Genomic DNA, 12759 nt, shown 5'->3' on the forward strand with positions numbered 1-12759 from the left:
TCTTTCATTTCATGATAATTTATTCAGGCAGGTGACTCTCACCATAGGACGTCCATTTTGGGGAGGGTCTCTCCTGCCAACAGAGTTCTAACGATTAAGAGCTTGTCCAGAAGGGGCGGATACGCGCGTAAATCGCGTGCACTTCGCCAGAAGGGGCGAATACGCGCGTAAATCGCGTGCACTTCGCCAGACTCTCGACTCGCACTTGATTCGCGATTACGTATTACGGACGAGAGAATCGCGGCGAATTCACCCTTTCTGGACAAGCTCTAAGGTAGCTTGAGCAAGGAGAAAATTAAATGAAATTTCAAAATAATTTATACTAATTCATACAATCAATAACAATATGCATACGTGTAAATTGTAGGGTGAGACATTTAATTGACGGGAAACATCATTTTCATATTTACATCATTTATATTTTCTTAAAAATTATTAAAAGCAATTGCGGCCCTCAGTATCAAAGATGGCCAAAGACCAAAAATAGTATCAAAAGCGGCCAACTGCATAAGACTTAATAAAAATAGCATTTTTTGTTATGTTAACCTTTAGGTTAATTGTTCAAAGGGGGAATGGCACCGAATATTATCAGATAAAATATTTTTTGTAAATATTTCAAAAAGAGCTATTACAGATTTTCGAAATGAATTTTCTCGAAAATAGGCATGGAATCGTTTGGCCGTCTTTGATATTAGGCCTCAATTCTCATACATATTACGTGTTGCAGGGAAGTATTAATTTTTAAAATACGAAATTCAAAATACAGTAAGATGATAAAATAAGATGTCACATTTTTTTTACGTACAACTTATATTTAAATTTATTACAACAGAGAGGGAAAAAAATTTTGAGAAAGGAATATGGAAGTCTAGGGTTTAAGTGGTCACTTTGCACACTGTGTAACTTTTGCCATTCTGCCCATGTTTAAAAAACAACTTTTGTCAAGAGCTGAAACCATTAACACCTGGGTGAGATTCATCTGGCTGAACCGATTCACCTCACTAGGCAACGTCATTTGGACACTGAAAACATTGCTGGTATGGCTTATAATTTAATAATTCCATAAGTATTGCGAGTGAATTTGTTATTTTCAGTTGCGGTATTTTTAAAAGCCATTTTTTACTATGCATAAACACAGGAACTTCTTTTTATACGGTTTTGAAATAACACGGTACAAAAATGAAATTAGAAAAATATTTGGAACATTAATTTAACAATGCGTATTATAACTACTGTGTGGAAGGCGAGAGTTCTCATTTTGCCAAATCTCCCCCTCCAAGCCCAGATCCGTAAGCATCGGGCTATCGGGTAGGGGGCGAGTTCTTTAACATCCTTAGGTTTAACCAGTGGTCCTTTTATGATCCAAAGCATCACACTCACATAGAATGTGTATAGGTGTTTCCTCATTTGCACTGCAGAACCTACATCTAGAAGTTTAAGAAAGGTTCTTTCTAGCTCAGTGTTTGTTCAATCTGCAGTGCCCTGGGCGGGCTCTGGTGATAACCCTCACTGGACTTCGGTTGAGCTTTATAAGGTCAAAGTACTCTTCTATCAGTTCCTTCGCGTATACAGGTCGCGTTATATTCGGGCTAATACGGTATTACACGGTGTTAAAAAATTAACCAAAAATAACATTTTACAATATTTTTAGGGATTATCAAATTGTACATGGCCTAAGAATATTTATCAATGCATCGAGTCTTAAATCTACCGAATCTGATTTAAAATTAGGTTATATTTTATTTATGGTGCGTAGGGCACTGCGTTGTGTTGGTGCACCTTGATCAAAAGTAACGTGAAGACAAGGTGATCAATCCTGCACTTCAGTAAAAAAAAAAAAATACACACATTTGTAAAATCACATTTTTTTGGAGCATTTAAAAACCAAATCTTATATCTTAAGTTGGTTGTCGCAATCCCACATTTATTTTCTTAAACAAAATACACATTACCATACAAAATGTTATTTAACAAGGGAGATCACCCAGCCTCCAAACATTTTTGAGCTAATTTTGAAAGTGCCGGCTATCTAAATGAAATTTAATATTATAATAGAGTAACAAAATAAACCCTTTTTATTATTAGAATAAAGTTCTAAGTAAAGTCTGCATGATAATATTGAATCTTAAAACATCTATTCTAAAGGGGATCTCTATTTACTTGGAGGGCGAATCCAGTCCCGGCATCCCGGCGTGTCCGTTTACGAACACATAATGTGTATACAGATACAGGCACAGATAAAGCTTCCACAGGCAGACAAGCTATTGCGCACTATTATTGCTCCTGCCATTCCTGCTGAAAGATTAGTAGATATATTTGTTAGATCAGGGCCTCGATCATGATGGTGAGATAAAGACGTCATACCTTCACCTTGACGGTATAGTTGAAGATAAATTCCCTCCAGCGATTATTAAGATATACTACCGATACCCCACCTTCAAGTTTTGGGTAGGTACATCATTATGAAAAAATTTAATTAGCATAAAATGCCTAAAACGATTTGTTCCCTAAATATTGGGAAATTTTATTGATATGGTATCACTTTTTTTAGTATGGCACCACAAATTTTCAACTGTCATTTACATCGCAGACTGTTTAAACTCTTATCTCTTTTACACATTATGTGTGTATAACATCAAATAATATTTATATTGCCATTTTTTTATTTAAAAAAAAAATTTTTTTGCACCACAACAGGCCAGGAGGCCTAATTACAGTGGTGAATTACATCACAGAGCACCCAGGCTTGAGAAAAATTACATTTTTAATTTTTGTGTTCTCACCGGGAATCGAACCCGGAACCTTCTGTGCGTGAGTCAAGCGTCTTGACCACTACACCACGGAGGCCGCCAACTTTCTGCATCGTAATTTATTGATGTAAAGACTTTACTCTTTCTAAATATGCGTCAACTGCATGTCACCATTTAGTAAAACGTCAAAATTAGACACTTAAACAAAATTGTCAATTACACTGCACCTACTTTGAATTTAGTTTGAGACAATATTTTACACATTTTTTTATTTATCTTGATTTTATTCTCCATTCACGCGGCGGCGCGCGGCTCGTCTTTTGACAGATCGAATGAGTTATGAAAAAAAATTGACGTAAAACCGGGGTTATGAAAATCGTAAAAAACATTGGGGGAAAATTGAATAAGAATGTATGGAAATAAATGGGACCTAAATATTTCGGTGTAAAAAGCGGAAAAACGAGGTTTTACTGTATATTAATAAAAAATGTTTATAATGCCGAGTTCTATTTAAATAATGCGTTTATTTGTTAGCCGGCAAAATAAAAATTAGCCCAATCTGACTGATCTCCTTTAACGATTGGGATTTGCGTCGTAGCACTACAAAAGTGTTATGAACAAAGGAGATTTGTTATTAATTTTGAGTACCTACATACATATGAGGCGTGTCAAAACAATGCTGGCACTCACAACAAAAATGATTTTAATAAAAACAAACATATAAATTTTTAGTAACATATACTTGGACAGATTTGATTTTGTATATATTATTCAATTTTGTACGAATTATCTTAAGACATCTCTCACTCTCTGACCTCGAAACGGGTCGACGTGAAAATCAAAAGTTAAAGTGGTCTATGCACATTTATAAATAATGTAAAAACTATTAGTTTAAACAAAATAATTGAGCTTTTTAGTAAATCTATAAAATGGAATTGGACACAGAATAGGAAAAATAAAATTCAATAGGCTTACAGTGTAATATGAGTGAAAGAGGTGTGATACACAAGTTAATTGTACTTTCATAACTAAATTACATAGGAATAGACAATATGTATGTATATTAGATACTTGAGTAAAAATTGTTCTAAGAATGGTTCCATCTCAAGCAATAACTCTGTAGAGAAGCCCTTAGGCTTTATTGCATAGAAAAGCGTTCCAAATTTTTGGTTTGGTTTTTAGCTAAACAACAAACGCGTAAATTACGGTTTCGGTTAGCGCTCGCAGTTCTCAACGCAAGTACTTACGGCCCGGCGATATTGCTGCAATCTGTAGCTTACTTCGTAGTCAATAATCGTAGTTTTTCTCCGTGCGGTTGGCTCTATTAGGTTATTGTTTACTTGAATAGGGAATTGTTAATAGTTAATAGAATTAGTAATAGATGCGATAGTGTACTGTCAGTTCCAGGATGCAGAACTAAGTTCACACAGAGGCATTCCTTACATGTTGGTCCAAGATCCTTCAATCTTCTAACTAAGGAACTACAAAACATTAAATCACTGGTAAAGTTTAAAGTAGGTTTGAGGTCTTGGATTAGCATGGAAGGAGCAGATAGACACGTTCTTTAAAAAAAAATTAAAATTAAAAATAAATCATATTTTTGTAATTTCAGCATATGTTAATTTGGTTTTTCTTTTATTTTCATGGTCATGTCATACCATATATATGTGCCATAAACTCTTTAATAATTAAAAAAGCAATCGCCCACGCTCAGACGCTGTAGTCTTTGTGGGCATTTTTTCCAATTTATGTCATAGATTAATTTTAAGATGTATTTTTCTTAAGTGTATTTTTGTAATTATATTTCTATGTAAATAATATATGTATGGAAAAATAAATGAATAAAAAAAATTGCTTTAAGGATGTGAATGTAGAGGAAGCGAGATATGTATGCAAAGATAGAGGGACGTGGCGTTCGATCCTCTCTGCCTACCCTTACGGCGAAACGGCGTGATGGTTTGTTGTTGTTGTTGATGATATTCAAACACGCCAAAGACATAATTCTGCGTACCTAAATACGTGCGACATATATAAGCTCCCGATGTTCCCTCATTGAAATTGGATTTACGCAATTAAAATGGACATTCTTATGGCCGTTCTTAGAAAATATTTACTCAAAAAAAAACATCCATGTTTGACAAATACATACATAAAACCTCCTCGGAAAAAGTTACCAAGCAAAAGTTTTTTTTATTTAATAAAAAATATCATATTTTAAATTTACATTTAAATTACAGTAAAACCTTGTTTTTACGTTTTCCCGCTTTTTTTTACACCGAAATGTTCAGGACTCATTTTTTTTCATACATTCTCATACAAATATTCCCCCCAATTAACGTTTTTTACATTTTTCATCACCCTTAAAAATTTTCAGAGTTCATTCGATGTGTCAAAAAAGACAAAATTATGTCGTAATAATGGTGCCGCGGCCCGCGCGCCACCGCGTGTGCTACGCGAATGAAGAATAAAAACAGCTAAACAACTAATAAAGGATACATTATTGTCTTAACCGAAATTCAAAGCAGATGCAGAGTAATTGACCTTTTTGTTTAAGTGTCTTCCTTTAAGGTTAGCCTTAGTTTTCATTTGAACAAAAACGTCATATTGACTTGTACAAATCATGATACGCAGTTGACAAACGTTTGGAAACAATAAAGTTTTAATATCATTAAATTGCGATGTTTAAAACATAACTATAGTAATATTTAAAGTTATAAAAAAGATGGTTTAAAAAGTTGTCATAAAAGTGGAAACATTTTTTCCGCGATCTACATGACAGTTGTTTTTAGTGATGCCATAGAAAAAAGTGATACAGCATAAATAAAATTTCCCAACATTTAGGGGAAAAATTATTTTGTTATTTTATGCAAATTCAAAATTCTATTTTGTTTTTTTTATTTACACATAATAATTTTAACATGCTGTTTTTAAATAAAAAAAAAAACAGATTACATAATATTGTTTGAAAAAATATAAAATATTTTTAGTGAAATAATTGAAAATAGGTAAAAAAAATAAAAATATTCACTATTTCCACTAATCACCATTTTTACAATTTTTCTAGAAGTATATGTACACTATAGTGTAGCAAATCAATTTTACTTTTTTGTAATTCCTATTTTTTCCATACATTTTTCATTTCCTCACTTGAGCGTTTTCCTCAGTTTTACACTTTTTTGTTGCTCCCTTGAAAAACGTAAAAAGGTGGTTTTACTGTATGTAGGAATTAAGCCAAAATAGTATGCATGTACGAGATTTTTTATTAATTAAAACAAAAAAAAAACATCAATTGGCTCTTCTGTAGAGTTGCTACATGTCGCTTGGCAACTTTTTCCTTTCCAGCGTCGATATATTTTTTTTAATGTACGTAAAGTAGATAGTTTATATGTTCACACATTCGTAGAGGGATTATATGGGAAGTTTAGCTGTGAAAGTACGAAATGAGTCGATACATTAAAAATAATGAGAAATATTTATTATAATGACACTTATAATTATGAAAATGACACTGCGTAAATGCAAAAATGACACGGGACATCGCCTATGCGATTTTGGAATGGGGGATATTTTTCTGCTAGTCACAATTATCTTCCCCGAGTCCCGATAACAATGGGAAGTTCACATTTATCTTCAATTTTATCATTATTCCCTTTCCGCACCTAATGGTACATAGGGCACTGCATTGGTACACTAATCGCAGCGTATCTTGATCATTTTTGTTACATGAAGGTGAGGTGATCAGTCTTACGGACTATGAAATTTCTAGTGTAAAAACACCCTTACCATTACACCACGAGGCCGACAAGTAAAATTAAGTTTTTTGTACAAAAACCAGGATATGCATACATTTTTTATTTTAAAATGTTCTATTATACATTATCGATGAAGATACTTTAAATATTCATGCAAATATACTCTTTTTTTATACACAAATCAATCGTCGCGTTGGGGAAACAAGATTCTATCTAACAAAATATGTTTTTTTCTATTGAACTTTTATTTATTTATTTAACTTTTTGTACATAAATGTTATTTGTCCATTGGCGGGCTTATTGCCAAATGGCAATTTCTTCCAACCAACCAATAAAACAATAGTTTTATTTTTATAATTCAAGTTACAGATCATATTCAATAGAAAATAAAGATTAAAAAGCAAAAGATATACAAAAATAGAAATGAAATTATTTGTTTATAAATTACCTTAAATCAAAACTATTACTCAACAGGAAAAGGGAAAAAGAGGAAAGGAGGAGAGATTAAGGAAGAGAAAGGAGATGTTTCTTCAGACATGATTTAAACAAAGATACTGTAGTAACATCTTTGATGGTGGATGGGAGATGATCCCACAGTCGAGCTGCATGGCATATACGAGTTAGAGAAGAAAGAGGAATTGTGGATGGGTACTAGGAGAGTGCCTTGAGAATTAGAACGAAGAGGTAAACCATGAACTGATAAGCGTTAAAATTTTTCACGCAGGTATATAGGAGCGTTAGGATTATGAAGTACATTGAACAGAAGTGAGAGGGAGTGATAGTCTCTCCCCTGTCTAATTTTAAGCCATTTCAGTTGCCTACGATAATAAAAAATGTGGTCATATTTCCCGAGACCAAAAATAAACCCCATGCATGTATTCTGAAGTCGTTCAAGTTTACTGAGTTGCTCACAGCTTAAATCAGTCATGGAAACATCAGCATAATCTAGAATGGGTGGTAGTAAAGCATTTAGTATTAATGGGTAAGAATTTTTGCAACCCTCTAAGTGAAGTGTAGACTGAAAAACATTTTGCGGCTTAATTCATTTGTATAAGCTCGCCAGCAGAGATGTTCATCCATTAGTACTCCTAGATTTTTTACTTTTATTATGTTTATATTTGAATATTGGTTTTATCTGCATCAAAATTTTTAAGAAAAACAAAATCAATTCTTAAATGTTACTGAGTTTATACAGAAAATATTAATGAAAAGAATCAGATAAAATAATGTCTTCATTTCAAACTTTCGTGTCTCAAAAAAATTATGAATCCACATAGAATCTTGTTTCCCCAACGCGATGAAATATAGATTTTTCTATAGACAGTCGAAGATAACTCTGTCAACTTCCCACTGTAATCGGGGCCCTGGTCTTCAACGATCAGACCCTCAACCCTACAATGCCCAATGTAGACGATCTGCTACAAACATGTTTATCACTCGGCGACCAGTTTATTATATTGTATACATCCTGGCCATTATAATTTATTTTTAAACTCGCTACCAGGGTAAATTTTCTCCATAAAATTTGAAAAAAAAAGTCAGTTGCACGTATTCTGTCAAAAGTGTAATTTAGTTCAAGTTCAAAGGATGATTTTTTTAACACATTACAACAGAGATGAAGAACATTTAAGAGAAGGTAATATAGAAGTCTAGGCATCTACAGGGCTTATGGCCTGTCAATGGCTGGTTTAAGTGGCCACTTTACACACTGTAACATTCACCATTCTGCCTATATTTGAACATCTATATTCCTTCAATTCTTTCATCTGTTGATGTTTGTGAAGTTAAAGAGCTGAAACCTGAAGAACTGAAAAAAAATTGAACAAACTCAAAATATTGTTGAAAAAACCACCTGGTCCATGAAGAAGTATAGAAATTGAAAAAATAACATTTTCAGACGTTGCCGAGTTTGTATGTGAAATAATTCAATTAAATGAATCTCACCCGCATAAATAAAGGTTTCAGCTCTTTAACTTCACAAACATCAACAGATGAAAGTATTGAAGGAATATAGATGTTCAAATATGGGCAGAATGGTGAATGTTACACAGTGTGTAAAGTGGCCACTTAAACCAGCCATTGACAGGTCATAAGCCCTGTAGATGCCTAGACTTCTATATTACCTTCTATGAAATGTTCTTCATCTCTGTTGTAATATGTTGTCAGCTCCCTAGAGAGTTGAATCCAGTCCTTGTCTACAAAAATTTGGACAAACTCAAAATATTGTTCATGATTTTTTTGTTATAAGTTAAAGTTATAAATGTTTCCGCAAATTTTATTATTATATATGTTTGTCCACTCCTGGAGTATGCCTACCAAATCTGGAGTCCCTATTTAAAAAAAGACATAAGAGGTGTCGGAGAAAGTCCAGAGAAGAGCAACTAAAGTGGTAGTTTCTCTAAGAAATAAATCCTACGAGGACTGCTTAAGGGAGCTCGGGTTAAGTTCACTGGAAGAGCGGAGGCAGCGTGGTGACTCGATCTTAACTGAGCAATATAATGTACTCAAGTTGAAATCAATGTTCACTATGAACGAAAACCGCCATCTCAGAGGTCATTCATTGAAACTCAACACTGCCTCCTTCTCATCCAACCCCGGGAAGAACTTCCTGACAAACCGAGTTGTGGAGAAATGGAATGGCCTTCCGGAGAGAGTGATCGGTGCTAGTTCAGTGAATGTTAACTAGATGCACACAGCAATGTACAATGTTTAATAACCATGTACACTTGATATGCACGCATCAGCTTAATTGCTGCTAGTGTATTATTATTTATAATAATAATAATAATATTAATAATATATAAAAAGATAAGAATCGTTATATCTTGTTTTCCTTACATTCTTGTATTTTTTAACCTTTTAATCTCCGATGTAGCATATTGTCCCCATAAACTAAAATATGAAATTAAAACTGAAAAAAAAAGAACTTTTTTTTCATAAATTTTTCCAGTATTTGCATAAAAAAAACATACATAAAAATACGTTTTTGGTTAGAATTTTAAAAATTAGGCATTGAAGGGTTGATTTGAAATTTGAATAGCCAATACATGTATTGTCGTTTCCACTGCAAAATAAAATGAATATCTGCAGAGCGTGTGATTTTTTCAGGACAAAAGACTGGCACGACACACGTCAAAGGTGACACCGAACATCTACCTGCTGCCGACTGCGACGCGGTGCAAATTACTAGTGCGCAAACACTTAGTTCACCCTGAGGATGGCTCCAGCGACAACGTCGGAACAAATCAAATCGACAGGAGCAAACAAAAAAGATGATACGAGATCTGACGCATCCCATCATTAAAAATATACAATTTTGCACAGCCATAAAGTTAATTTTTTTCTACAAAATGTAGTAAAATATTTCATTTTGCAGTGGAAACAGCAGTGATAAGAAAAATGGCAAAATAGTTATATATTATAAAAATGTACACGTAATTTATAAACCGACAGATTAAAATACATTCATTCAACTAGGAATTAAAAACCATTTGTAATGTTTCATTGTCTTTCTGTTGTGTCTTCGTTCTCCATAAGATTAGACTGAAGATGGAAACTCTCATTGATAGCTCCTGCAAAAAAAAAAACAATTATTGTCAGAAATTCTCACATACAGTGTTTTTTTTTTGTTTAGATTTAGTGTGACTTAGCTAGGGAGTCGGCAAAGTGCACTTATTCTTGTACTTGATGTTTTGAATGAATAATAATAAATTTACTTCAACAGAGAGGGAAAACGTTTTTGAGAAGGGAATATGTGTTGAAATAAATTTAAATATGAACAGCTCCCTAGGGAGAAAATCCAGCCGGTCTGCAAGCATTTGGACATACTCAAACATTGTTGAATTACCACCTGGTAAAAGAAGAAGTATAAAAATTGGAAAATTGCTTTCAGGCGTTGCCTAGTAGGTGATTTGGTTCAGCCGGATGAATCTCACCCACGTGATAAAGGTTTCAGCTCTTTTACTTCACAAAAGTCAACAGATGGAAGAGTCGATTAAATGTGGATGTTTAAACATAGGCCGAATGGTGAACGAAGTGGCCACTTAAACCAGCCAATGACAGGTCATAAACCCTGTAGATGCCTAGAGCGCTTCTCAAAAATGTTTTCCCTCTCTGTTGCAACAAATTTAGATCTAAAAAACTCCCTAGGGAAGAAATCCAGCCAGTCTGCAAACATTTGGACATACTGAAAACATTGTCGAATTAACTAACTGGTAAAAGAAGAAGTATAAAAATTAGAAAATCGTTTTCTGATGATGAATGATGAATTGGTTCAGCCGGATGAATCTCACCCACGTGATAAAGGTTTCAGCTCTTTTACTTCACAAAAGTCAACAGATGGAAGAGTTGAGGAAATGTGGATGTTCAAACATGGGCAGAATGGTGAATGTTACACAGTGTGTAAAGTGGCCACTTAAACCAGCCAATGACAGTTCATAAGCCCTGTAAATGCCTAGACTTCCATATTCCCTTCTCGAAAACGTTTTCCCTCTCCATTGAAATAAATTTAAATATGAACAACTCCCTGGGGGGAAAGTCCAGCCAGTCTGCAAGCATTTGGACATACTCAAACATTGCTGAATAATAATAACCTCGCCTCTTCACCGGCGGTGCCGTCGGCGATCCTTTCTGCTGTGGGAGGCGCGGCGACGTTCCTCGCGCGCGCCCCTCCGACGCCCCGTGCTGGGAGGGGAATGCTCGCGCTCGCTGTTCAGGTTGAAGTCGTCGTACCTGCGGAGGTAGAAACAATCTTATGGCGGGTCCGACAAGGAGGCAGCAGTCAAGCGCCGACAGAAATTGGGTTTGAATTTCATGCAAGGAAATGGAGGAAATCGATCACGGAAATAGCAAGACCTCGGATATAATGAGGAAACATTAGTTGACATTTTAGTTAGCGGTTTTCTCCATACATTAATTCACTTTTATAACGAGCTTCTTCTCGGACATACCGAACAAAAATATTGTCGACAGTTGAGCGAAAACTCTTCAATCGTTTAAAAACATCATTTTTTAAAATAAGAATTTATTTGACACTTTATATACATATACAATAAATATACATATAAGGGCGGGCATATTGCCTAAAGGCAATTTCTTCCTACCTACCCAAGCCGTTCAGTTTGAGAAAATTCTAAATACATGGACATATTGAATCTTACAATTCTATACAAAAATTAAAAGCAAAGATTAACAAAAATAAATAGGTTGGCTTTTCTTTTATTTTTCTTTTCATGGTCATGTCATACCATATATATGTGCCATAAACTTTTTAATAATTACAAAAGCAATAGCCCACGCTCAGACGCTGTAGTCTTTGTGGGCATTTTTTCCAATTCATGTCGTAGCTTAATTTTAAAATGTATTTTTCTCAAGTGTATTTTTGTAATTATATTTCTATGTAAATAATATATGTATGGAAAAATAAACAAATAAAAAAAAAAATAACACTATACTATGAAGAGAGGAGAGGGGATGGGAAGGAAAGAAGAAGGATAAAGGAACAATTGAAATATTTAGATAGTGACATTTCAATCTTGACTTAAATGTAAATAAAGAAGGGGCGTCTCTAACATTAGTGGGTAGATTATTCCACAATCGAGCGGCTACTACTGTGAAAGAGGAGGCAAGAAAATTAGAGCGATGACAGGGTATTAAAAGGGTTCTCTCATTACTAGAACGAAGAGATAGTCCGTGTTGTGGAAGAGGTTGGATGAGCTCTCTCAGATAAACAGGTGAATCTAAGTAATAAAATCCAAATGGGGGACTAACTGATTACCGATGTCGCTGGGACGAATCGATTTACGTTTATGATACTATGTTAGTGTCCAAGTACCTAATTGATGTTTTCGCCGACAGCATTGACAAAGTATCACACATATGGTTGAAATTGCGTGTAAAAAATCCGAGCTTTGTGAACTTAGTAAGCCCAGGCTCGGCACCTCATTACGATTTACAACTTCTTTTGTAGTTTACGAATGACATCCTTGTTTCGGGGGTATTTACAATGTTCTATGGTCAATGCGTGGTGAACATGGGAGACGCCAAAATATGTAGAAGTGTGTAGAAAGTTTTCTCTATCATATCACATTTTCAACATCGTGAACAAATAAATACGAATGTTTATTTTTCTGAAATTGAAATTTAGAAACTGGTATGCTGGTAAGCATTTATTATATGCAATAGCGATCAGATTTCCTATTTTTTTAAATTTCATTTGAAAATTTATTTATTGAACCTTACAGATTATTACATTCATC

General features: G+C 34.3%; 1 protein-coding gene across 2 annotated transcripts in view; it reads right to left on the reverse strand.

The window, feature by feature from the left end:
• The window catches only part of LOC148281142 (uncharacterized), a 37175-nt gene continuing 24416 nt past the window's right edge, over positions 1–12759 (reverse strand). For both annotated transcript variants that reach the window (XM_088227198.1, XM_088227197.1), the window contains 2 exons: positions 11095–11233; positions 1–10074 (listed from right to left, as the gene is read on the reverse strand). In XM_088227198.1, coding sequence (XP_088083324.1) covers positions 11104–11233 — 130 coding nt within the window. In that variant the 3' untranslated portion in view covers positions 1–10074; positions 11095–11103. The remainder of the gene's footprint in view (positions 10075–11094; positions 11234–12759) is intronic.

This window comes from Micrasema longulum, unplaced genomic scaffold (assembly GCF_059751315.1).
Source record: "Micrasema longulum isolate JH-2025_06_02 unplaced genomic scaffold, ASM5975131v1 h1tg000493l, whole genome shotgun sequence".
NCBI classification, from domain to species: Eukaryota; Metazoa; Arthropoda; class Insecta; order Trichoptera; family Brachycentridae; genus Micrasema; species Micrasema longulum.